Source organism: Ylistrum balloti, unplaced genomic scaffold (assembly GCF_031769215.1).
Source record: "Ylistrum balloti isolate Yb309-2 unplaced genomic scaffold, AGI_CSIRO_Ybal_v1 Utg371510, whole genome shotgun sequence".
NCBI lineage: Eukaryota > Metazoa > Mollusca > Bivalvia > Pectinida > Pectinidae > Ylistrum > Ylistrum balloti.
Window position 1 is genome coordinate 104,915 of NW_026782780.1, and position 23,848 is coordinate 128,762.

The window sequence follows — 23,848 nt, forward strand, 5'->3', positions numbered from 1 at the left end:
CGTTTGTTTCACAAGATCTCTGGAGTCTTTGCAAATGGAGGATGCAAATAATTTAGACATCTATTTGACGCAAGGAATGAAGACAGTTAATGACAGGGGTAACCTTTGATTTATCTGTAAATTGAGAGGAACTGATAACGATTTATCAAGATGATCAAATAGGCACGAGCAATATTGAACATAATAACGGCAATCATTTGCTATCGGTGATATTTAAGTTATTTTACTAAGAATAAGCAAGGCACTGCATTTTACGCTGTTTCTATTGCATAAGCCACTACCAGCAACATTTTTGTGGTTAGTACACGCTTCTTTCTATTTCTTTTCCAGTGACTGGTTAAATTTTGTTTCCCTGCCAGCTGCTGGTCAGATTTGTTTTATGTTTATATTGGGATACACATTTTTGAGGTCAAAATGCCAGCACTAATAGAAAGACCAAAGATGACAAAAGCAATGTACCAGGCGCTGAAACGTCACATTATTAAGGAACGGGAGAGGAAGAAACAAGGTAAAAACTATAGTGTTGGTCATGTGATGTTTCTGTGTTAATTTATATTAACGTGTAAAAGTTCAGAGGTTGTCTTACTAGCATTGGCTAATAGGAGTTTCCCTTAAGTCAAGCAGAAGAGTGTCAGACTAGAGACTGAATGGTCGCTAGTTCAGACCCAGCAGTGGTAGGATGTTTTTCTTTAATCCTTCCTATTATAACAGTATGAAACATATCCCTAAGTGAATCTTGAACTCCTCAAACATTAACTCCCCCTGTCTGTTTTTGTCTAAGGATGTATTTTGCTTCTCATTGCAAACTTGACAAGTTGGAAGTGAACTATCAGTACAACTAGTGATGGAGTCAACATTTTGAGTGAACTTTAGGAAGATTCCTTAACTTTCATATAAATACGAGACATTTATCCTCAAAATTCAAGGAGTTACAATCTATGCAAACAAGCATCTAGCATTGATAAAGTCTGTTGGTAAAACTGTCTAGAACCAAAGATATGATGTGATTGGTGTGTATTGTACCTCAAGGAATGTTTTAATGTATTACAGAGCTTGAACAAGATGCCCAAATTGAAAGACAAAAGAAAGAGCAAGAACAGAGAAGAAGGAAAGAGCAGGAAGATAGTCTGACATTGGAGCAAACAAAAGAACAGGTGATGATGACGGGGAAATATTGTTTGTCTAGAAATTATAATATTTCGGATGGATATGTTAATATCATAATACTTTAACATTGATAGAGTCCACAAAGCACATCCTTGATACTCTAGTTACAATCACTTTAGCTCTCTGCACCCCTGAAACATGTCATGGCAGGGTTCACTTAAGAGTTTGGACATCAAACAGTATATGGGGTCATCTGTGTAATAATGTTGGGTATTCTCTAGGAAATATCTTTCTATCCATATTAAGACATCAGGCCCTGGTTGTTCAAAGACTGGTAGTGGTTAGTGAAATGATCAAAAATAAAGCAAACAAAATTGGAAATATTCTTAATCATGTGATTTGTTAAAACTGGTCAGATTGATGTATTATGATAAATAATTTTGCTTATGGGTCACAACACTAGCCATAGACAAAAGTTACCAGGTAACCCGTTTTGAGCCCCATGGAAAATGTTTTATTTTGAAAATTATTTTTTTTTAAGCGATTAAGTTTATGGAAAACTTATGAAAATTTGAACCAGTTACAAAAATTTCACTTTACACATAGACCTACAGTTCGGATACCCACATAGTGATGGAAAATATATGGATTCAGAGTAGGATTAATGATACATTTTTAAACATTAGCTACACTTTTTAGGTCCAAACTATGGACAAGAAATTGGACTCCTTAAAACAAGAGAAACATGAATTGTTCTCCCAGCTAAAGAAAGTGCTGCATCAGGAGGATGAGACAAGGAAACGTGCTCAGCTAAAGGAACAAAGGTCAGCATAAAAAAGAAAATAGTAAAATGTATTCTGAATGTAATGAAAGCCAATAGGTAATCTACTGGGAAATCTGTACTAGAGTTCCAGGAAGACTAATGTTACTAGAAGAGCATCTTGCATTTCTATTGAAGTTAATTAGATTTAGAAAATACTTAACTGTTCATATTTACCAACAACATTTTGGTACAATTTATAGGCATTCTGTTGCTGTCCACCACCTTTCTTTCGTGTCTTTTCTGATTGAAGCAAAATTGACAAAGAATCATCATTGTGAATTAAAGCATAAATAATGAATACAGCAGAATTAAAGCGTAGATAATGAATACAGCAGAATTAAAGCGTAGATAATGAATACAGCAGAATTAAAGTGTAGATAATGAATACAGCAGAATTAAAGCGTAGATAATGAGGACCACAGAATTAAAGAGTAGATAATGAATACAGCAGAATTAAAGCGTAGATAATGAATACAGCAGAATTAAAGAGTAGATAATGAATACAGCAGAATTAAAGAGTAGATAATGAATACAGCAGAATTAAAGCGTAGATAATGAATACAGCAGAATTAAAGCGTAGATAATGAATACAGCGTAGATAATGAATACAGCAGAATTAAAGCGTAGATAATGAATACAGCAGAATTAAAGCGTAGATAATGAGGACCACAGAATTAAAGAGTAGATAATGAATACAGCAGAATTAAAGCGTAGATAATGAATACAGCAGAATTAAAGCGTAGATAATGAGGACCACAGAATTAAAGCGTAGATAATGAATACAGCAGAATTAGATGAGGACCACAGAATTAAATAATGAATACAGCAGAATTAAAGTGTAGATAATGAGGACCACAGAATTAAAGCGTAGATAATGAATACAGCAGAATTAAAGCGTAGATAATGAGGACCACAGAATTAAAGCGTAGATAATGAATACAGCAGAATTAAAGCATAGATAATGAATACAGCAGAATTAAAGCGTAGATAATGAATACAGCAGAATTAAAGCGTAGATAATGAATACAGCAGAATTAAGAATTCATCTGAATAAAGACACATTCTAAAATACAACTGCTGAATATTTAAAAAATGCAAAGGTATTCAAACAAAGAAAGCACCAGATACAGGATAAAAAAGTTTTTTTAGCCAGGTGTATAGGACACTAAACCCTTCAAAAGAGATCTGTCATTCAACAATGTTTGGTACATTGCAGTGAGTTATTGAGTCTACAACAAGCATACCCACACCATGCCAACCTGGCCACCAACCACCCGATGTTAATGCAGCACGGTCGACCAACCTTGTACAGACCAACACAGCCTGCTATGATGCATGTAGGTATAGCAAACAAATACACTTGTAATGAAGAGTTCTGTAGTCCCTACAGTGTCTACAGACCCACACAGCCTGTTCTGTAGTCCCTACAGTGTCTACAGACCCACATAGTCTGTTCTGTAGTCCCTACAGTGTCTACAGACCCAAACAGCCTGTTCTGTAGTCCCTACAGTGTCTACAGACCCACATAGTCTGTTCTGTAGTCCCTACAGTGTCTACAGACCCAAACAGCCTGTTCTGTAGTCCCTACAGTGTCTACAGACCCACATAGTCTGTTCTGTAGTCCCTACAGTGTCTACAGACCCACACAGCCTGTTCTGTAGTCCCTACAGTGTCTACAGACCCACATAGTCTGTTCTGTAGTCTCCACAGTGTCTACAGACCCACACAGCCTGTTCTGTAGTCCCTACAGACCCACACAGCCTGTTCTGTAGTCCCTACAGTGTCTACAGACCCACACAGCCTGTTATGATGAATTTTGAGGTTTGTTGTTGTCCAACATAGGAGGGGCTTGTGGTGTTGTGTTTAAGCTATTTTGCTCATAATTAACCCTGTAACCACTTGGTCCAAAGACAAGAAATAAGCTACTTCCACAGTTTTGTAAACCAGATATCAGGAAAAAATGTTATAGTCTGCGCAAAGTCAAATGATGGAACAACTTCCCAGTGATCTCAGCACCAACAGTAAATTTCTTCAACAATATCTAAGATAAGAATCGGGAAGATTAAGATCTTTTATATCATCATAATACAATAGGAATTCTATACAAACTGGAGATTTATTTAATGTTATTGCTGTGTAGTTCAGTGTAGAGGATCTCAGATGATCCTGTTCTAACTTCACATCAAATACTTATTTAATGTTATTGCTGTGTAGTTCAGTGTAGAGGATCTCAGATGATCCTGTTCTAACTTCACATCAAATACTTATTTAATGTTATTGCTGTGTAGTTCAGTGTAGAGGATCTCAGATGATCCTGTTCTAACTTCACATCAAATACTTATTTAATGTTATTGCTGTGTAGTTCAGTGTAGAGGATCTCAGATGATCCTGTTCTAACTTCACATCAAATACTTATTTAATGTTATTGCTGTGTAGTTCAGTGTAGAGGATCTCAGATGATCCTGTTCTAACTTCACATCAAATACTTATTTAATGTTATTGCTGTGTAGTTCAGTGTAGAGGATCTCAGATGATCCTGTTCTAACTTCACATCAAATACTTATTTAATGTTATTGCTGTGTAGTTCAGTGTAGAGGATCTCAGATGATCCTGTTCTAACTTCACATCAAATACTTATTTAATGTTATTGCTGTGTAGTTCAGTGTAGAGGATCTCAGATGATCCTGTTCTAACTTCACATTATATACTTATTCCATTTATTCTGTTTCCTCACCAAACTTATTACATTTTGAAAAATAAACACATTACTGACTGATCAATTTTAATTAATGGTCTTACAACCAGACATATTGTGAGATTCTATCCATTGGACTATTTCTCAGCAATGTTGACACGCTCATCAATTGGTTTACAGCAGATGAACCTGAAGCGAGCCAGAAGTCCATCTCCTCCTCCATCAACAGTTTATCAACCATACCCAGAGCCAAAGATGATCGCCACGGCAGTAGCCAATAAACATCCAGGCTTCTCACACCCCGCCCAGGCAGACTACAGTAAGAAGATTTCTGTTATAAACCTCAGGTTATTTCACTCTTTATAGAAGTTTATCTCTCCACCCTGTCAGGTGTAACTCTGTGTATAAATACAGAATTACATTTTGGGGATATAAAGTGTAGCCTTGAGAAATGCAGTTTTAGAACATAGATACTCTTTAACTATGACTTCATTAATAACGAAATATATTTCACTCATGTGGCTAATCTTTTGATGTCTTTCCCGAGTTTGCTGTGTATGTGAAATATTATTTGGTGTTACTGAAGCATTACATTCTTATTTTTATGTATCCTGCGTTTTTGGTCACCAGAGACAAAGTCTCAGGGTGACACATTGCGATCGCCTTATGTCCGACGTCTTGCATTGGAACCTAACATTACTGACTTCTTCTGGAAAACTCTTATATTGTCCCCAATCCCCAGGGGCTGAGGGGCAGGGCCAAAAAGCATAAAATTGATTGAATCTTGAAAAAATCCTCTTCTGAAATCTCAGTTATGGTAGAATCAAATACTCTTCATGGGTGGAAAGGCATTCAGAAGCTTAATCAAAATTGTAAATTTCATGACCCCAGGGTCTAACAATACCCCCAGGGGAGGGGATAAAGTGAACTGTAATTTATATAGGAAAATCACATTTTTGAATATAATTTATTTTTCTGTACGACATAGTTCAAACTTTGTTAGAATTATAAGTATAAGCTGAGATGCACCTATTGAACTTGTGACCCCCAGGGGTGATGGGCAGGACGAAAAATGGGTCAAATTGACTGAAGTTTGGAAGATTTTATATAGGAAAATTAAATTTTTGAGTTTAATTGAACTTTTCATTCAGACTTGGTAAGAAGCCTTAGCATTGGCCTGCAGTTAATGTTTTGCACAGTTTACATTTGCATTGTGTTTACAATGTAGGTACTTTTTTAACGAAATAATATTTATAACATGTTAGAAGAAGCATTGACTCAGATGACCAATAATGCCTTTGGGCCTCTTGTTGATCATCAGATTTATAAGATAATCTTTGTTCTCTGTTTTTATTTGTGTAAGTCTGCAAAAGTATTAAATTTTTCATCAGTTATATACATTTACAAACTTTTGTCAATTTGATATTAATTATTGCAGGTATTTTACTGGTGAACATGTAATCAGTACATGATTGGAATGACTACATTTTCACTGATATTATCACTAATGTGTCTCTGTATACCGTAAATTTTCGCGTATAGTGCACACTTTTTCAAGCTAAAACTGTCGTGTCAAAAAGGGGGTGCACATTATACGCAGGAACATGCTATTCTTGGGGTTATCATTCCCGAGTTCTGCGTCCGCCATATTGGATTACCTCCCTTCACATAGTTAATGTAAAAGTCGTCAGTCTTGTATGATAGTTTGAAGATAAAAACAACAACATAAATAAAATAAAATAAATTTCGAATGTTTTAATCATCGGCCATTCACGCTAGCATTACCATGAATCTATTTTTTTCCGCTTCCCGTCATTCGAATAGTGACGGTCTTACTATTGGTCGGGGCTATAGTAGTGTCTGAATTTCTGCCTCATTTTGAATGATGTATCTGTGGAATTCAATGAGTCCGGAAGTTTTTGGGCGATTGTCGTTCTGTTCATAAATCGGACAGCCCATCCCATCGATGCCTAAAGTTGGTGACCTTATGACCTCTCTTGATCTGCATGGCCGGCACGCGCAATTCTATTGTACTGGCAGCGATGCAGACATCTTGTCGATCGCATACAAAGTTGAACAGCTCTCTCTCCATCTCTGGGTGTTTCGCTGTCGCACCTATGTCAGCCCTACTGGTCAGTGGTTGGGACTTTAGACGGTTATTTTCTTTCTTCCGTGCCTTGATATTTCACTCTGGAATGTCGAAGTGGCGACTGGCGGCACGAAATTCAAGTCTCTCGGCGCAGTCAAATGGTGTTTGCAGTTTCACCATGTCGAAGTCGGTGTAAACAATCTATAATTAAGTACCTTCGGATACCGCGGTAGGTACAGATATGGGGACAAGGTATGATTGAAACTTTTCAGACAGTTAAAACAACATCGTTTTCTTAGCAATAGTACGCGTTCAGCTGAAGCCGGGTGTCATCAATCTCCTCATACTCAATGTGTTACCTGTTAAGAACAGTTAATTATCCAATTAGCCAAGCCTTTCATGCTTGTTAAGTCAGGCACCTGTGTGAATTTGTTTACATAAGGTAATTAAATATGTTAGGGTCATGATGATTGTGGTTTCCTAATTATCAATGGATCAAACCACAACTGTTTCATCGCGGTAACCAGTAAGCAATTAATCTTTCTGAAGAATTTTTTTTTTAATCTGACCCCAAAAAAGTACCTGCGCACTATACCCGCAAATTTACGGTAATTCCACTGATGTGTCTCTGTATTCTCTGTATAATTCCACTGATGTGTCTCTGTATTCTCTGTATAATTCCCCTGATGTGTCTCTGTATTCTCTGTATAATTCCACTGATGTGTCTCTGTATTCTCCGTATAATTCCACTGATGTGTCTCTGTATTCTCTGTATAATTCCACCGATGTGTCTCTGTATTCTCTGTATAATTCCACTGATGTGTCTCTGTATTCTCTGTATAATTCCACCGATGTGTCTCTGTATTCTCTGTATAATTCCACTGATGTGTCTCTGTATTCTCTGTATAATTCCACTGATGTGTCTCTGTATTCTCTGTATAATTCCACTGATGTGTCTCTGTATAATTCCACTGATGTGTCTCTGTATAATTCCACTGATGTGTCTCTGTATTCTCTGTATAATTCCACTGATGTGTCTCTGTATTCTCTGTATAATTCCACTGATGTGTTTCTGTATTCTCTGTATAATTCCAGAGTCTGGAAACTTTCAACAAGGCCAGCCTACACAAGTATCATATGCAAATCAACAGGCAGCTAGTCATGCGTATCAACAGGCCGCAGCTGGAGCCACCCCCAGTTACACGAGTAGCAAATCACCAGCTGGAAAATATAGTGGTTCAGGCAGCCAATCAGCTTTCACTGCCTACCCTAATCACTATGCCACCCATCAACAACCCAAGCAAATTAACCCTGATGCATACCCAGGGTATCCTGTACAGAGAGTGCAGCAATCAGGAGGTAAAGTAATCCCAGTATTTTGATTGGTCAAAATACACTATATCTGCCATAATCTTGATGTAAAAATTCCAGAAAACTCACCATGTAGTCATGATAACTGCTACTAGATCATCACCAAGGAATTTACCAGTGATTTTTGTGTTAGAGGTAACCGTAAAATCAAATAAACATTCTGAAAACAACCAACCGCATCAAATTGATGGCTTTGTTACTATTTAATCAATGGAGGTAACTCTGGTATGACTTTGGCTTCATTCGTGTAAACCTGTTGAAACGATAAAGGTGGTCAGAATTATTCTTTTAAACAACTGTGTTGTTATTGGATTGTGTTTGAACACAATGATGTTTATTGATTGTTCAGATCTGGCCGAATTCTCCCATTAGGCACTGTCCGTCAGTGTTCACATTGGCTGATCTCCTGTGAGGCACTGCCCGTCAGTGTTCACATTGGCTGATCTCCTGTGAGGCACTGCCCGTCAGTGTTCACATTGGCTGATCTCCTGTGAGGCACTGCCCGTCAGTGTTCACATTGGCTGATCTCCTGTGAGGCACTGCCCGTCCGTGTTCACATTGGCTGATCTCCTGTGAGGCACTGCCCGTCAGTGTTCACATTGGCTGATCTCCTGTGAGGCACTGCCCGTCAGTGTTCACATTGGCTGATCTCCTGTGAGGCACTGCCCGTCAGTGTTCACATTGGCTGATCTCCTGTGAGGCACTGCCCGTCAGTGTTCACATTGGCTGATCTCCTGTGAGGCACTGCCCGTCGGTGTTCACATTGGCTGATCTCCTGTGAGGCACAGCCCGTCAGTGTTCACATTGGCTGATCTCCTGTGAGGCACTGCCCGTCGGCGTTCACATTGGCTGATCTCTTGTGAGGCACTGCTCGCCAGTGTTCACATTGGCTGATCTCCCATTAGGCACTGCCCGTCAGTGTTCACATTGGCTGATCTCCTGTGAGGCACTGCCCGTCAGTGTTCACATTGGCTGATCTCCCATTAGGCACTGCCCGTCCGTGTTCACATTGGCTGATCTCCTGTGAGGCACTGCCCGTCAGTGTTCACATTGGCTGATCTCCAGAGAGGCACTGCCCGTCAGTGTTAACATTGGCTGATCTCCTGTGAGGCACTGCCTGATCTCCTGTGAGGCACTGCCCGTCAGTGTTCACATTGGCTGATCTCCTGTGAGGCACTGCCCGTCAGTGTTCACATTGGCTGATCTCCTGTGAGGCACTGCCCGTCAGTGTTCACATTGGCTGATCTCCTGTGAGGCACTGCCCGTCAGTCAGTGTTCACATTGGCTGATCTCCTGTGAGGCACTGCCCGTCAGTGTTCACATTGGCTGATCTCCTGTGAGGCACTGCCCGTCAGTGTTCACATTGGCTGATCTCCTGTGAGGCACTGCCCGTCAGTGTTCACATTGGCTGATCTCCTGTGAGGCACTGCCCGTCAGTGTTCACATTGGCTGATCTCCTGTGAGGCACTGCCCGTCAGTGTTCACATTGGCTGATCTCCTGTGAGGCACTGCCCGTCAGTGTTCACATTGGCTGATCTCCTGTGAGGCACTGCCCGTCAGTGTTCACATTGGCTGATCTCCTGTGAGGCACTGCCCGTCAGTGTTCACATTGGCTGATCTCCTGTGAGGCACTGCCCGTCAGTGTTCACATTGGCTGATCTCCCATGTGAGGCACTGCCCGTCAGTGTTCACATTGGCTGATCTCCTGTGAGGCACTGCCCGTCAGTGTTCACATTGGCTGATCTCCTGTGAGGCACTGCCCGTCAGTGTTCACATTGGCTGATCTCCTGTGAGGCACTGCCCGTCAGTGTTCACATTGGCTGATCTCCTGTGAGGCACTGCCCGTCAGTGTTCACATTGGCTGATCTCCTGTGAGGCACTGCCCGTCAGTGTTCACATTGGCTGATCTCCTGTGAGGCACTGCCCGTCAGTGTTCACATTGGCTGATCTCCTGTGAGGCACTGCCCGTCAGTGTTCACATTGGCTGATCTCCTGTGAGGCACTGCCCGTCAGTGTTCACATTGGCTGATCTCCTGTGAGGCACTGCCCGTCGGTGTTCACATTGGCTGATCTCCTGTGAGGCACTGCCCGTCAGTGTTCACATTGGCTGATCTCCTGTGAGGCACTGCCCGTCAGTGTTCACATTGGCTGATCTCCTGTGAGGCACTGCCCGTCAGTGTTCACATTGGCTGATCTCCTGTGAGGCACTGCCCGTCAGTGTTCACATTGGCTGATCTCCCATTAGGCACTGCCCGTCAGTGTTCACATTGGCTGATCTCCTGTGAGGCACTGCCCGTCAGTGTTCACATTGGCTGATCTCCTGTGAGGCACTGCCCGTCAGTGTTCACATTGGCTGATCTCCTGTGAGGCACTGCCCGTCAGTGTTCACATTGGCTGATCTCCTGTGAGGCACTGCCCGTCAGTGTTCACATTGGCTGATCTCCTGTGAGGCACTGCCCGTCAGTGTTCACATTGGCTGATCTCCTGTGAGGCACTGCCCGTCAGTGTTCACATTGGCTGATCTCCTGTGAGGCACTGCCCGTCAGTGTTCACATTGGCTGATCTCCTGTGAGGCACTGCCCGTCAGTGTTCACATTGGCTGATCTCCTGTGAGGCACTGCCCGTCAGTGTTCACATTGGCTGATCTCCTGTGAGGCACTGCCCGTCAGTGTTCACATTGGCTGATCTCCTGTGAGGCACTGCCCGTCAGTGTTCACATTGGCTGATCTCCTGTGAGGCACTGCCCGTCAGTGTTCACATTGGCTGATCTCCTGTGAGGCACTGCCCGTCAGTGTTCACATTGGCTGATCTCCTGTGAGGCACTGCCCGTCAGTGTTCACATTGGCTGATCTCCTGTGAGGCACTGCCCGTCAGTGTTCACATTGGCTGATCTCCTGTGAGGCACTGCCCGTCAGTGTTCACATTGGCTGATCTCCTGTGAGGCACTGCCCGTCAGTGTTCACATTGGCTGATCTCCTGTGAGGCACTGCCCGTCAGTGTTCACATTGGCTGATCTCCTGTGAGGCACTGCCCGTCAGTGTTCACATTGGCTGATCTCCTGTGAGGCACTGCCCGTCAGTGTTCACATTGGCTGATCTCCTGTGAGGCACTGCCCGTCAGTGTTCACATTGGCTGATCTCCTGTGAGGCACAGCCCGTCAGTGTTCACATTGGCTGATCTCCTGTGAGGCACTGCCCGTCGGCGTTCACATTGGCTGATCTCTTGTGAGGCACTGCTCGCCAGTGTTCACATTGGCTGATCTCCTGTGAGGCACTGCTTGTCAGTGTTCACATTGACTGATCTCCTGTGAGGCACTGCCTGTCAGTGTTCAGCTGCTGAGCACTAATTTCAGCATTTCATCCAAATTTGTTTTGAAATTCACTGTTTTGTCTTTGGGTCTGTCAACATTTGAAGACGAACATAAGTCCTATGCTGATCCTCCTTTGTGCCTTCTGCACACAGATATCGTGACATTTCATATCAGACTTAAGCCTGAGCCTTATCTTTGGATTTACATGAGGTGTTTGCAAGTTCTCAATATGCTCTGGCCCAGGATAAGGCATCCAAATTTATCTAGATTTTTGGACATTTTTTTGTTAAAATGTCCGTGAACAGGTTTGCTACTTTTTGGTTTAGTGTTTTCCTCCTGACTGAAATCCTGAACCAGCTCTGTAATGCACTCTGGCAGATCATCGTCTTTATCCTTAGCTTTATGTCCCATTTTAGATACATTTATATCACCATTGTCCTTTTCTGGCAATTTTAAAAATTCATCAATCTGCTTACAGATGTCCATGGACTCATCATCATCACTTGTGTACTGATGTCGTGTCCATCATAACGACCAGCAGAATGTGTGTCATGTCACACTTGTGTACTGATGTCGTGTCCATCATAACGACCAGCAGAATGTGTGTCATGTCACACTTGTGTACTGATGTCGTGTCCATCATAACGACCAGCAGAATGTGTGTCATGTCACACTTGTGTACTGATGTCGTGTCCATCATAACGACCAGCAGAATGTGTGTCATGTCACACTTGTGTACTGATGTCGTGTCCATCATAACGACCAGCACAATGTGTGTCATGTCACACTTGTGTACTGATGTCGTGTCCATCATAACGACCAGCACAATGTGTGTCATGTCACACTTGTGTACTGATGTCGTGTCCATCATAACGACCAGCACAATGTGTGTCATGTCACACTTGTGTACTGATGTCGTGTCCATCATAACGACCAGCACAATGTGTGTCATGTCACACTTGTGTACTGATGTCGTGTCCATCATAACGACCAGCACAATGTGTGTCATGTCACACTTGTGTACTGATGTCGTGTCCATCATAACGACCAGCACAATGTGTGTCATGTCACACTTGTGTACTGATGTCGTGTCCATCATAACGACCAGCAGAATGTGTGTCATGTCACACTTGTGTACTGATGTCGTGTCCATCATAACGACCAGCACAATGTGTGTCATGTCACACTTGTGTACTGATGTCGTGTCCATCATAACGACCAGCACAATGTGTGTCATGTCACACTTGTGTACTGATGTCGTGTCCATCATAACGACCAGCACAATGTGTGTCATGTCACACTTGTGTACTGATGTCGTGTCCATCATAACGACCAGCACAATGTGTGTCATGTCACACTTGTGTACTGATGTCGTGTCCATCATAACGACCAGCACAATGTGTGTCATGTCACACTTGTGTACTGATGTCGTGTCCATCATAACGACCAGCAGAATGTGTGTCATGTCACACTTGTGTACTGATGTCGTGTCCATCATAACGACCAGCACAATGTGTGTCATGTCACACTTGTGTACTGATGTCGTGTCCATCATAACGACCAGCACAATGTGTGTCATGTCACACTTGTGTACTGATGTCGTGTCCATCATAACGACCAGCACAATGTGTGTCATGTCACACTTGTGTACTGATGTCGTGTCCATCATAACGACCAGCACAATGTGTGTCATGTCACACTTGTGTACTGATGTCGTGTCCATCATAACGACCAGCACAATGTGTGTCATGTCACACTTGTGTACTGATGTCGTGTCCATCATAACGACCAGCACAATGTGTGTCATGTCACACTTGTGTACTGATGTCGTGTCCATCATAACGACCAGCACAATGTGTGTCATGTCACACTTGTGTACTGATGTCGTGTCCATCATAACGACCAGCAGAATGTGTGTCATGTCACACTTGTGTACTGATGTCGTGTCCATCATAACGACCAGCACAATGTGTGTCATGTCACACTTGTGTACTGATGTCGTGTCCATCATAACGACCAGCACAATGTGTGTCATGTCACACTTGTGTACTGATGTCGTGTCCATCATAACGACCAGCACAATGTGTGTCATGTCACACTTGTGTACTGATGTCGTGTCCATCATAACGACCAGCACAATGTGTGTCATGTCACACTTGTGTACTGATGTCGTGTCCATCATAACGACCAGCACAATGTGTGTCATGTCACACTTGTGTACTGATGTCGTGTCCATCATAACGACCAGCACAATGTGTGTCATGTCACACTTGTGTACTGATGTCGTGTCCATCATAACGACCAGCAGAATGTGTGTCATGTCACACTTGTGTACTGATGTCGTGTCCATCATAACGACCAGCAGAATGTGTGTCATGTCACACTTGTGTACTGATGTCGTGTCCATCATAACGACCAGCAGAATGTGTGTCATGTCACACTTGTGTACTGATGTCGTGTCCATCATAACGACCAGCAGAATGTGTGTCATGTCACACTTGTGTACTGATGTCGTGTCCATCATAACGACCAGCAGAATGTGTGTCATGTCACACTTGTGTACTGATGTCGTGTCCATCATAACGACCAGCAGAATGTGTGTCATGTCACACTTGTGTACTGATGTCGTGTCCATCATAACGACCAGCAGAATGTGTGTCATGTCACACTTGTGTACTGATGTCGTGTCCATCATAACGACCAGCAGAATGTGTGTCATGTCACACTTGTGTACTGATGTCGTGTCCATCATAACGACCAGCAGAATGTGTGTCATGTCACACTTGTGTACTGATGTCGTGTCCATCATAACGACCAGCAGAATGTGTGTCATGTCACACTTGTGTACTGATGTCGTGTCCATCATAACGACCAGCAGAATGTGTGTCATGTCACACTTGTGTACTGATGTCGTGTCCATCATAACGACCAGCAGAATGTGTGTCATGTCACACTTGTGTACTGATGTCGTGTCCATCATAACGACCAGCAGAATGTGTGTCATGTCACACTTGTGTACTGATGTCGTGTCCATCATAACGACCAGCACAATGTGTGTCATGTCACACTTGTGTACTGATGTCGTGTCCATCATAACGACCAGCACAATGTGTGTCATGTCACACTTGTGTACTGATGTCGTGTCCATCATAACGACCAGCACAATGTGTGTCATGTCACACTTGTGTACTGATGTCGTGTCCATCATAATGACCAGCACAATGTGTGTCATGTCACATTTGTAATTGGACGTCCATAGTGGATTAAAAATTGCTTGTCATTTCCTGTATATTGTTAGTTACTGAATTGTTCTGAGCACTTGTGTTTGCCACATGTTCGACCTGTGAAAAAGTCATAGTAGTGGTAGCCATTTTAGGTTGGTCATCCTGTCCCTCTTTTGTTGTACTTGTTGTTTTTGGTGACTATTTGTTGTCAGACAGTTTCGCCAACACTTTTAAGCACAAAATCAAACACAGCCATGATTTTTTAAAAAAATTTCTGTTTATTTAAAATGGCGGCCATTCACCCATGCCTAATTATCTGACCCCTTGGGGTACAACACTAAAAATATGGGAGTTTAGGCTTATTCAATTCACCAAAACCTCACCAAATTGTGTCCAACAATCAGTTAATCAAACAACATCACAATTGAGTGACATTTAAGTGTTATGTTGCAATAAAAAGGAATGAAATGGGTAGAGTAAAATTGTTAACTGCTGAGCACACATCTCTAATGGGATCCCAGAGTACTTATCTGTAGTGAAGATAGAACTGTTGTTAGATTAGATGGTTTACTATATTCAGCAGTCTGGAAAACTCCTAATCTGGAAAACTCCTGATCTGGAAAACTCCTGATCTGGAAAACTCTGATCTGGAAAACTCTGATCTGGAAAACTCCTGATCTGGAAAACTCCTGATCTGGAAAACTCCTGATCTGGAAAACTCTGATCTGAACTACTGATCTGGAAAACTCTGATCTGGAAAACTCTGATCTGGAAAACTCCTGATCTGGAAAACTCCTGATCTGGAAAACTCCTGATCTGGACAATTTTCGCTGGGAATGAAAGTGTCCAAGATTATCATCAGTGTGCATGTACATATTATGTATATTGAACTTTACACAACCTTTGACCTTTAAATAACTTATTACTATTTGGCTTTAAAACCAGTAATATTTAATATGGCCTTGTCATATTTTCACTGTTGAAATAACGGGTGATACAATTCTTTATCAATCATTCTTCATTCAATATTCACCATTCAGACATGGAAAAATAGTGAAAATATGACACAGGTAAAAATAAATGGTGATTACTTTCAGGTTACATGACTCCGAGCCACGGGGCAGCCATTCCTCTACAGCAACAGTTAGAACATGCTAATCAGAAGGCAGGATTCAATGAAGAAAAGTACAAAATGCAGCAGGTATGTTCACAATTATTGTATAATTTACTGACACTTTGTGGTAAATGAAGAAATTTTAAAAGAAAATACTTCCGCTGTGACAGTTGTTTATTTGACTGTCTCCGTCTCTTCTTTGTATTCTGGTGTATGTTTGAAAGTCTTTAAACACTTTTTTTTATGAAACTTGGTGCCTGAGAATCAAAATGACGAACAATTTTCAAAATTCTCATGTTATTTCTAGCAGTCACAGATTAGAGGAGTGGCACCGTTGCCAGGACAACAAGCAGGGCTTGTTCATCAACAGATTCAACTTCAGCAGCAGCAACAACAACAACAACAGCAGCAACAACAACAGCAACAACAGCAACAGCAATCAAGCAAGGTGAGGTTTTGGATGTTTTTTTAGAGAATGTCAATTATGTCCTGCAAAACACCAGGTACCCAGCCTGTAATATAACTATTTGGTTGTTGTCTAAGATTGTACCTCAATCCAAGGTTAGTAAACCGACCAAGACAACCTCTTAGTATAATTTGACATTGACCTCATTAGGAATTATTCTATTATCTTAGCAGTATGAAATCAGACATTTTGGAAGCTCGTTAGTTTTCCTGGTTGTTCTGTTAAAGTTGACCTTGTTCTAATTTGGAAACATGACACTCCTTATATGGATTGATCTAGATCTACATGGCCAGTATCATTGATTAAGTCAAAGACACTTATCCTTTCTGAACACCTGGCCCCACTTGTATAAAACATCTCAACTTGAGATTTCCTCAAGTCGAGATTTTCCTCAGCTTATATCTCCTTGAAAATATCTTGTATGAAAATTCCTCAGGGAATTTCAGGACATCCTAGCCAATGACTTCCTCCTGTTCCTCGAGAAAATTTTATACAAGCCGTTTTTGAGGAGATATCAGCTGAGGAAAATCTCGACTTGAAGAAATCTCAAGTTGAGATGTTTTATACAAGTGGGGCCTGGTCTTTTTCTCCTTGTACTTTTTTAAGTGTCCCCATGCAGATTTTACTTTTTTTCATACTTTGGCATATTTTTTTTCAAAATTGGGTTTAAATTAAGACTGTGATGTGAATAAGTTAGTATTTGTTTTGCTTTGGAAGTGAGAGCATACAGTCACAGCTTTGTCCGTCCAACTATCCATTTGTCTGTCCTTCTGTCCAAATTTTGTCCAGAGCATATCACAAAAGCTATAAGAGATATCTAAATGATAGATAGGGATAAGGAGAAGTGCATTGTACAAGAACCATAACACTTTTTGCATAATTTGATAGTAAAAAACCTTTGTGTATACATAGGTCATACTACGAGAATTGCAGTAAAATTCAGGACCGGAAACTTCTTCATTACATAATTATTGCAGTTTTATTAAATTTTGTAGCCAGTAAAGTCGTGTTCGTGTTCGTAGACCATGTTTCACTGATACTCTTGATTTTTTTAATTTTTAATCAACTTTTATATCATCACAAAAAAGTTTGATCACAGTAACCAGTGTTTATATTAGTGAGTGAATCTTTTCAGATAATGTTGTTAGATAATTCTTCATGTTGATATCTATCAGAGTTAACATTTTGTAAAATAATTTATAGGGAAGTATAATGACGGGATACTCAGCCAGAGGCCAGGCGCCACCGACCACCACAGCATACAAACCAACCAACAATCCTGTAAGTACTGTAACACAGGACACACACTTCTCAGTCAGAAACCCAGTAAGTACTGTAACACAGGACACACACTTCTCAGCCAACAACCCTGTAAGTACTGTAACTCTGGACACACACTACTCAGTCAGAAACCCAGTAAGTACTGTAACACAGGACACACACTTCTCAGCCAACAACCCTGTAAGTACTGTAACTCTGGACACACACTACTCAGCCAACAACCCTAAGTACTGTAACACAGGACACACACTTCTCAGTCAGAAACCCTGTAAGTACTGTAACACAGGACACACACTTGTCAGCCAACAACCCTGTAAGTACTGTAACACAGGACACACACTTCTCAGTCAGAAACCCTGTAAGTACTGTAACACAGGACACACACTTGTCAGCCAACAACCCTGTAAGTACTGTAACAAAGGACACACACTTCTCAGTCAACAACCCTGTAAGTACTGTAACTCTGGACACACACTACTCAGTCAGAAACCCAGTAAGTACTGTAACACAGGACACACACTTCTCAGCCAACAACCCTGTAAGTACTGTAACTCTGGACACACACTACTCAGCCAACAACCCTAAGTACTGTAACACAGGACACACACTTCTCAGTCAGAAACCCTGTAAGTACTGTAACACAGGACACGCACTTGTCAGCCAACAACCCTGTAAGTACTGTAACAAAGGACACACACTTCTCAGTCAACAACCCTGTAAGTACTGTAACACAGGACACACACTTCTCAGTCAGAAACCCAGTAAGTACTGTAACACAGGACACACACTTCTCAGTCAACAACCCTGTAAGTACTGTCACACAGGACACACACTTCTCAGTCAACAACCCTGTAAGTACTGTAACACAGGACACACACTTCTCAGTCAAAAACCCTCTAAGTACTGTAACACAGGACACACACTGTAACACAGGACAAGGACACACACTGTAACACAGGACAAGGACACACACTGTAACACAGGACAAGGACACACACTGTAACACAGGACAAGGACACACACTGTAACACAGGACACACACTGTAACACAGGACACACACTGTAACACAGGACACACACTGTAACCACAGGACAAGGACACACACTGTAACACAGGACACACACTGTAACACAGGACAAGGACACACACTGTAACACAGGACACACACTGTAACACAGGACACACACTGTAATACACGACAAGGACACACACTGTAACACAGAACACACACCAGGACACACACTGTAACACAGGACACACATTGTAACACAGGACACACACTGTAAACACAGGACACACACTATAACACAGGACACACACTGTAACACAGGACACACACTGTAACACACGACACACACTGTAACACAGGACACACACTGTAACACAGGACACACACTGTAACACAGGACACACACCAGGACACACACTGTAACACAGGACACACACTGTAACACAGGGCACACATGTGTCAGTTTGGTATGGCTACATTTCTGTATCTAATTGAAAGGAGAAGAATTTTACAGATTTCTGTAATCATATTTTTTGTGGGGTTAAATTTTCATGGTTATTAGGTCATCTTGACCCGAAGGGTCCGATGACCTATAGTCATCATGCTTCGTCCGTCGTCGTGCGCCGTCCGCCGTGCGCCGTCCGTAAACTTTTCATTCAAACGACTTCTTCTCAAATACTAGAAGGTCTAGGGGGCTAATACTTGGCACAGAGGATACTGGCATGGAGCTATACCAAGTTTGTTCAAATGAATGACCTTGACCCACTTTCAAGGTCACAGGGGTCAAATATGTTAAAATCTTCAAACAACTTCTTCTCATTAACCAAAAGGCTCAGAGTGTAGATATTGGGCCTGTGACATGCTGGGATGAAGGACTACCAAGTTTGTTCAAATGAATGACCTTGACCCACTTTAAAGGTCACAGGGGTCAAATATGTTAAAATCTTTAAACAACTTCTTCTCAATAACCAAAAGGCTCAGATTGCTGATATTGTGCCTGTGGCATGCTGGGATGAAGGGCTATCAAGTTTGTTTAAATGAATGACCTTGAACAACTTTCAAGGTCACAGGGGTCAAATATGTCAAAATCTTTAAATAACTTCTTCTCAAATACTAGAAGGCCTAGGGGGCTAATACTTGGCCCATAGCATGCTGGCATGGAGCCCTACAAAGTTTGTTCAAATGAATGACCTTGGCCCACTTTCAAGGTCACAGGGGTCAAATATGTTAAAATATACAAAGGACTTCATCTCAATAAGCAAAAGTCTTTGAGTGCCGATATTGGGTCTGTAGCATGCTGGGAGGAAAGGCTACCAAGTTTATTCAAATGAATGACCTCAACCCACTTTCAAGGTCACAGGGGTCAAATATGTTAAAATCTTTAAACAACTTCTTCTCATTAACCAAAAGGCTCAGAGTGTAGATATTGGGCCTGTGACATGCTGGGATGAAGGACTACCAAGTTTGTTCAAATGAATGACCTTGACCCACTTTAAAGGTCACAGGGGTCAAATATGTTAAAATCTTTAAACAACTTCTTCTCAATAACCAAAAGGCTCAGATTGCTGATATTGTGCCTGTGGCATGCTGGGATGAAGGGCTATCAAGTTTGTTTAAATGAATGACCTTGAACATTTTTCAAGGTCACAGGGGTCAAATATGTCAAAATCTTTAAATAACTTCTTCTCAAATACTAGAAGGCCTAGGGGGCTAATACTTGGCCCATAGCATGCTGGCATGGAGCCCTACAAAGTTTGTTCAAATGAATGACCTTGGCCCACTTTCAAGGTCACAGGGGTCAAATATGTTAAAATATACAAAGGACTTCATCTCAATAAGCAAAAGTCTATGAGTGCCGATATTGGGTCTGTAGCATGCTGGGAGGAAAGGCTACCAAGTTTATTTAAATGAATGACCTTGAACAACTTTCAAGGTCGCAGGGGTCAAATATGTCAAAATCTTTAAATAACTTCTTCTCAAATACTAGAAGGCCTAGGGGGCTAATACTTGGCCCATAGCATGCTGGCATGGAGCCCTACAAAGTTTGTTCAAATGAATGACCTTGGCCCACTTTCAAGGTCACAGGGGTCAAATATGTTAAAATATACAAACGACTTCTCAACAAGCAAAAGTCCATGAGTGCTGATATTGGGCCTGTAAGATGCTTGGAGGAGAGGCTACCAAGTTTGTTCAAATGAATGACCTCAACCCACTTTCTAGGTTTGGCTTGCTTTTTGTCAGATGACCGTTAAGGCCCATGGGCCTCTTGTTCCATGAAATTCTATGATGGGTAGATGAAGGCCAATCAATTCTCGTAGAAATGATTTTAAGGGTTGTAAGGTATGTATTTGTAGTTTTCCTCACAATAAAAAAAAATTATCTACAAAAAGGGATGATTGAATGATAAATTAATTTATACTTGTTTTAAGGGGACTTGAATGTATGAACTAGTAGATACAGATTACCGAGGAAATTAATCAATGTAAATTCCTCACAAAAATTAATGATTTGATACTCCCCCCTTAATATATTTCTACTGCAAAACTTAATTATAGATTCAATATTAGTGTATTTTGGTTTGTATGTATATTTAGATTTATAAATTTTTTCAGGCAAATTTTCCAACACAGGGGGCTCCAGGACGGCCCTCGTTACCAGGACAACACCCAAACAGATATTACTGAATCAACAATGACCATATACCAACATGTATCACTAAGCTCAGCATTAGGAATATATCTGGACTGATTAACATATTTGTGAACCCACAACTATCAGGAAAACCTATAAACAAAGCAGCTGTGGTGATACAAATTTAGTTTGTTCAATGTGTTCAACAAGTAGGACAGCAGTTTTATAGTTTTGTCATTATGAAATTTTCAGATTTTTATTTTTCATGTCAGTTTTCATGTCAGACTTTATATAACTCACACAACTATCATGAAAATGTGGAAAAAAACAGAGCACTTGTGGTGATACAAATTTTGTCTGTGTTCAAATGTGACAACAATTTTATAGTTTTGTCTGTGTGAATTTTTATTTCTTGCATTTACTATTATAGAGACCATTTTCATATCCGACAATTTGACCTAGTTTATAAACCTCAAAATTCCTAGTAAGGATATAGGGGCATAGTCTGGAGATATATTGTATTTCTGGATATAATGTATTTCTGGAGATATAATGTATTTCTGGAGATATATTGTATTTCTGGATATATTGTATTTCTGGATATATATTGTATTTCTGGATATATTGTATTTCTGGAGATATATTGTATTTCTGGAGATATAATGTATTTCTGGAGATATAATGTATTTCTGGAGATATATTGTATTTCTGGAGATATAATGTATTTCTGGAGATATATTGTATTTCTGGAGATATATTGTATTTCTGGAGATTAGATAGTATTTTAAACAATAATCTTTTTTATCTGATTTGCAGATTCTGATTTGTAAGTCGTGGTAAAAGTTAAGAAAATAGGTGGAAATAACAAAATGGACAACTTTGTATAAAGTACTGTACCGTATCATCCTTGTTATATGAAATCATGTATTCATGAATATGGCAGGAGATAAAAATTTGCTAAATAAAATATTGGTGATTTACAGTAATTATTATAAGTGCTAGTAAAGTATCTACCTACTCAAGCAGTGCTACAGCAGCTTACATTCAACAAAATACTAGATATTTAAGAAGTAATGATATTATTACAGTAGTTTCTTGTTCTGATGATAGTCAGATGTGATGTTCAAGTATCATAAACATTCTGTCTACATTTCAAGTTATTTTAAGGTTAATTGTTCTAAATGTTTAGAGACATGGGCTGATTCCAATATTTAAAGTTGTTTTCATAAAATGAATGTATTTAAAATTGTTGTTCAAATCAAAATGTTTTGATACAATGTGATGTAACACCTGTGCATGCCATCATGATCTGAAAGGCTGTAAACAGCTGTTCATCCATCAGTGATCTGTCACAGCTGTTCATATCTGTCACAGCTGTTCATCCATCAGTGATCTGTTTCATCCATCAGTGATCTGTCACAGCTGTTCATCCATCAGTGATCTGTCACATGTCAATAAACAGCTGTTCATCCATCACAGCTGATTGTCACAGCTGTTCATCCATCAGTGATCTGTCACAGCTTTTCATCCATCAGTGATCTGTAACTTGTCAATTAACAGCTGTTCATCCATCAGTGATCTGTCAATAAACAGCTGTTCATCCATCATCTGTCACAGCTGTGATCTGTGTCAATAAACAGCTGTTCATCCATCAGTGATCTGTCACAGCTGTTCATCCATCAGTGATCTGTCACAGCTGTTCATCCATCAGTGATCTGTCACAGCTGTTCATCCATCAGTGATCTGTCACAGCTGTTCATCCATCAGTGATCTGTCACAGCTGTTTATCCATCAGTGATCTGTCACATGTCAATAAACAGCTGTTCATCCATCAGTGATCTGTCACAGCTGTTCTTCCATCAGTGATCTGTCACAGCTGTTCATCCATCAGTGATCTGTCACATGTCAATAAACAGCTGTTCATCCATCAGTGATCTGTCACAGCTGTTCATCCATCAGTGATCTGTCACAGCTGTTCATCCATCAGTGATCTGTCACATGTCAATAAACAGCTGTTCATCCATCAGTGATCTGTCACAGCTGTTCATCCATCAGTGATCTGTCACAGCTGTTCATCCATCAGTGATCTGTCACAGCTGTTCATCCATCAGTGATCTGTCAGCTGTTCATCCATCAGTGATCTGTCTGTTCATCCATCAGTGATCTAAACAGCTGTTCATCCATCAGTGATCTGTCACAGCTGTTCATCCATCAGTGATCTGTCAGCTGTTCATCAGTGATCTGTCACAACTGTTCATCCATCAGTGAACAGCTGTTCATCCATCAGTGATCTGTCACAGCTGTTCATCCATCAGTGATCTGTCACAAGTCAATAAACAGCTGTTCATCCATCAGTGATCTGTCACAGCTGTTCATCCATCAGTGATCTGTCACATGTCAATAAACAGCTGTTCATCCATCAGTGATCTGTCACAGCTGTTCATCCATCAGTGATCTGTCACAGCTGTTCATCCATCAGTGATCTGTCACATGTCAATAAACAGCTGTTCATCCATCAGTGATCTGTCACAGCTGTTCATCCATCAGTGATCTGTCACAGCTGTTTATCCATCCATCAGTGATCTGTCACAGCTGTTCATCCATCAGTGATCTGTCACAGCTGTTCATCCATCAGTGATCTGTCACAGCTGTTCATCCATCAGTGATCTGTCACAGCTGTTCATCCATCAGTGATCTGTCACATGTCAATAAACAGCTGTTCATCCA

General features: G+C 40.9%; 1 protein-coding gene across 3 annotated transcripts; it reads left to right on the forward strand.

Moving 5' to 3' along the window:
- The first annotated feature begins 30 nt into the window (after window positions 1-30).
- LOC132562779 (G protein pathway suppressor 2-like) lies at window positions 31-22,355 on the forward strand. 3 transcript variants are annotated; one of them, XM_060227547.1, is made up of 11 exons: window positions 31-98; window positions 331-508; window positions 1,051-1,154; window positions 1,807-1,931; window positions 3,147-3,267; window positions 4,809-4,944; window positions 7,810-8,073; window positions 15,717-15,820; window positions 16,041-16,181; window positions 17,403-17,480; window positions 21,103-22,355. In XM_060227547.1, the coding sequence occupies exons 2-11, from the start codon at window positions 415-417 to the stop codon at window positions 21,172-21,174; spliced, it is 1,239 nt and encodes a 412-aa protein (XP_060083530.1). In that variant the 5' UTR covers window positions 31-98; window positions 331-414; the 3' UTR covers window positions 21,175-22,355. The 3 variants fall into 3 exon arrangements, with proteins under 3 accessions (XP_060083530.1, XP_060083528.1, XP_060083527.1); XM_060227545.1 differs by having other exon boundaries at window positions 32-98; window positions 4,806-4,944; window positions 16,044-16,181; XM_060227544.1 differs by having other exon boundaries at window positions 33-98; window positions 4,806-4,944.
- The last annotated feature ends 1,493 nt before the right edge of the window (window positions 22,356-23,848 follow it).

What these genes read in the sequence shown, in the direction of transcription:
- LOC132562779 (XM_060227544.1), top strand. Translation starts at nt 415, where the DNA reads ATGCCAGCACTAATAGAAAGACCAAAGATGACAAAAGCAATGTACCAG. An exon ending in GAGAGTGCAGCAATCAGGAG is followed by an intron (nt 8,074 to 15,716) that starts GTAAAGTAATCC and finishes GATTACTTTCAG; the next exon opens with GTTACATGACTCCGAGCCAC. An exon ending in AGCAACAGCAATCAAGCAAG is followed by an intron (nt 16,182 to 17,402) that starts GTGAGGTTTTGG and finishes AATAATTTATAG; the next exon opens with GGAAGTATAATGACGGGATA.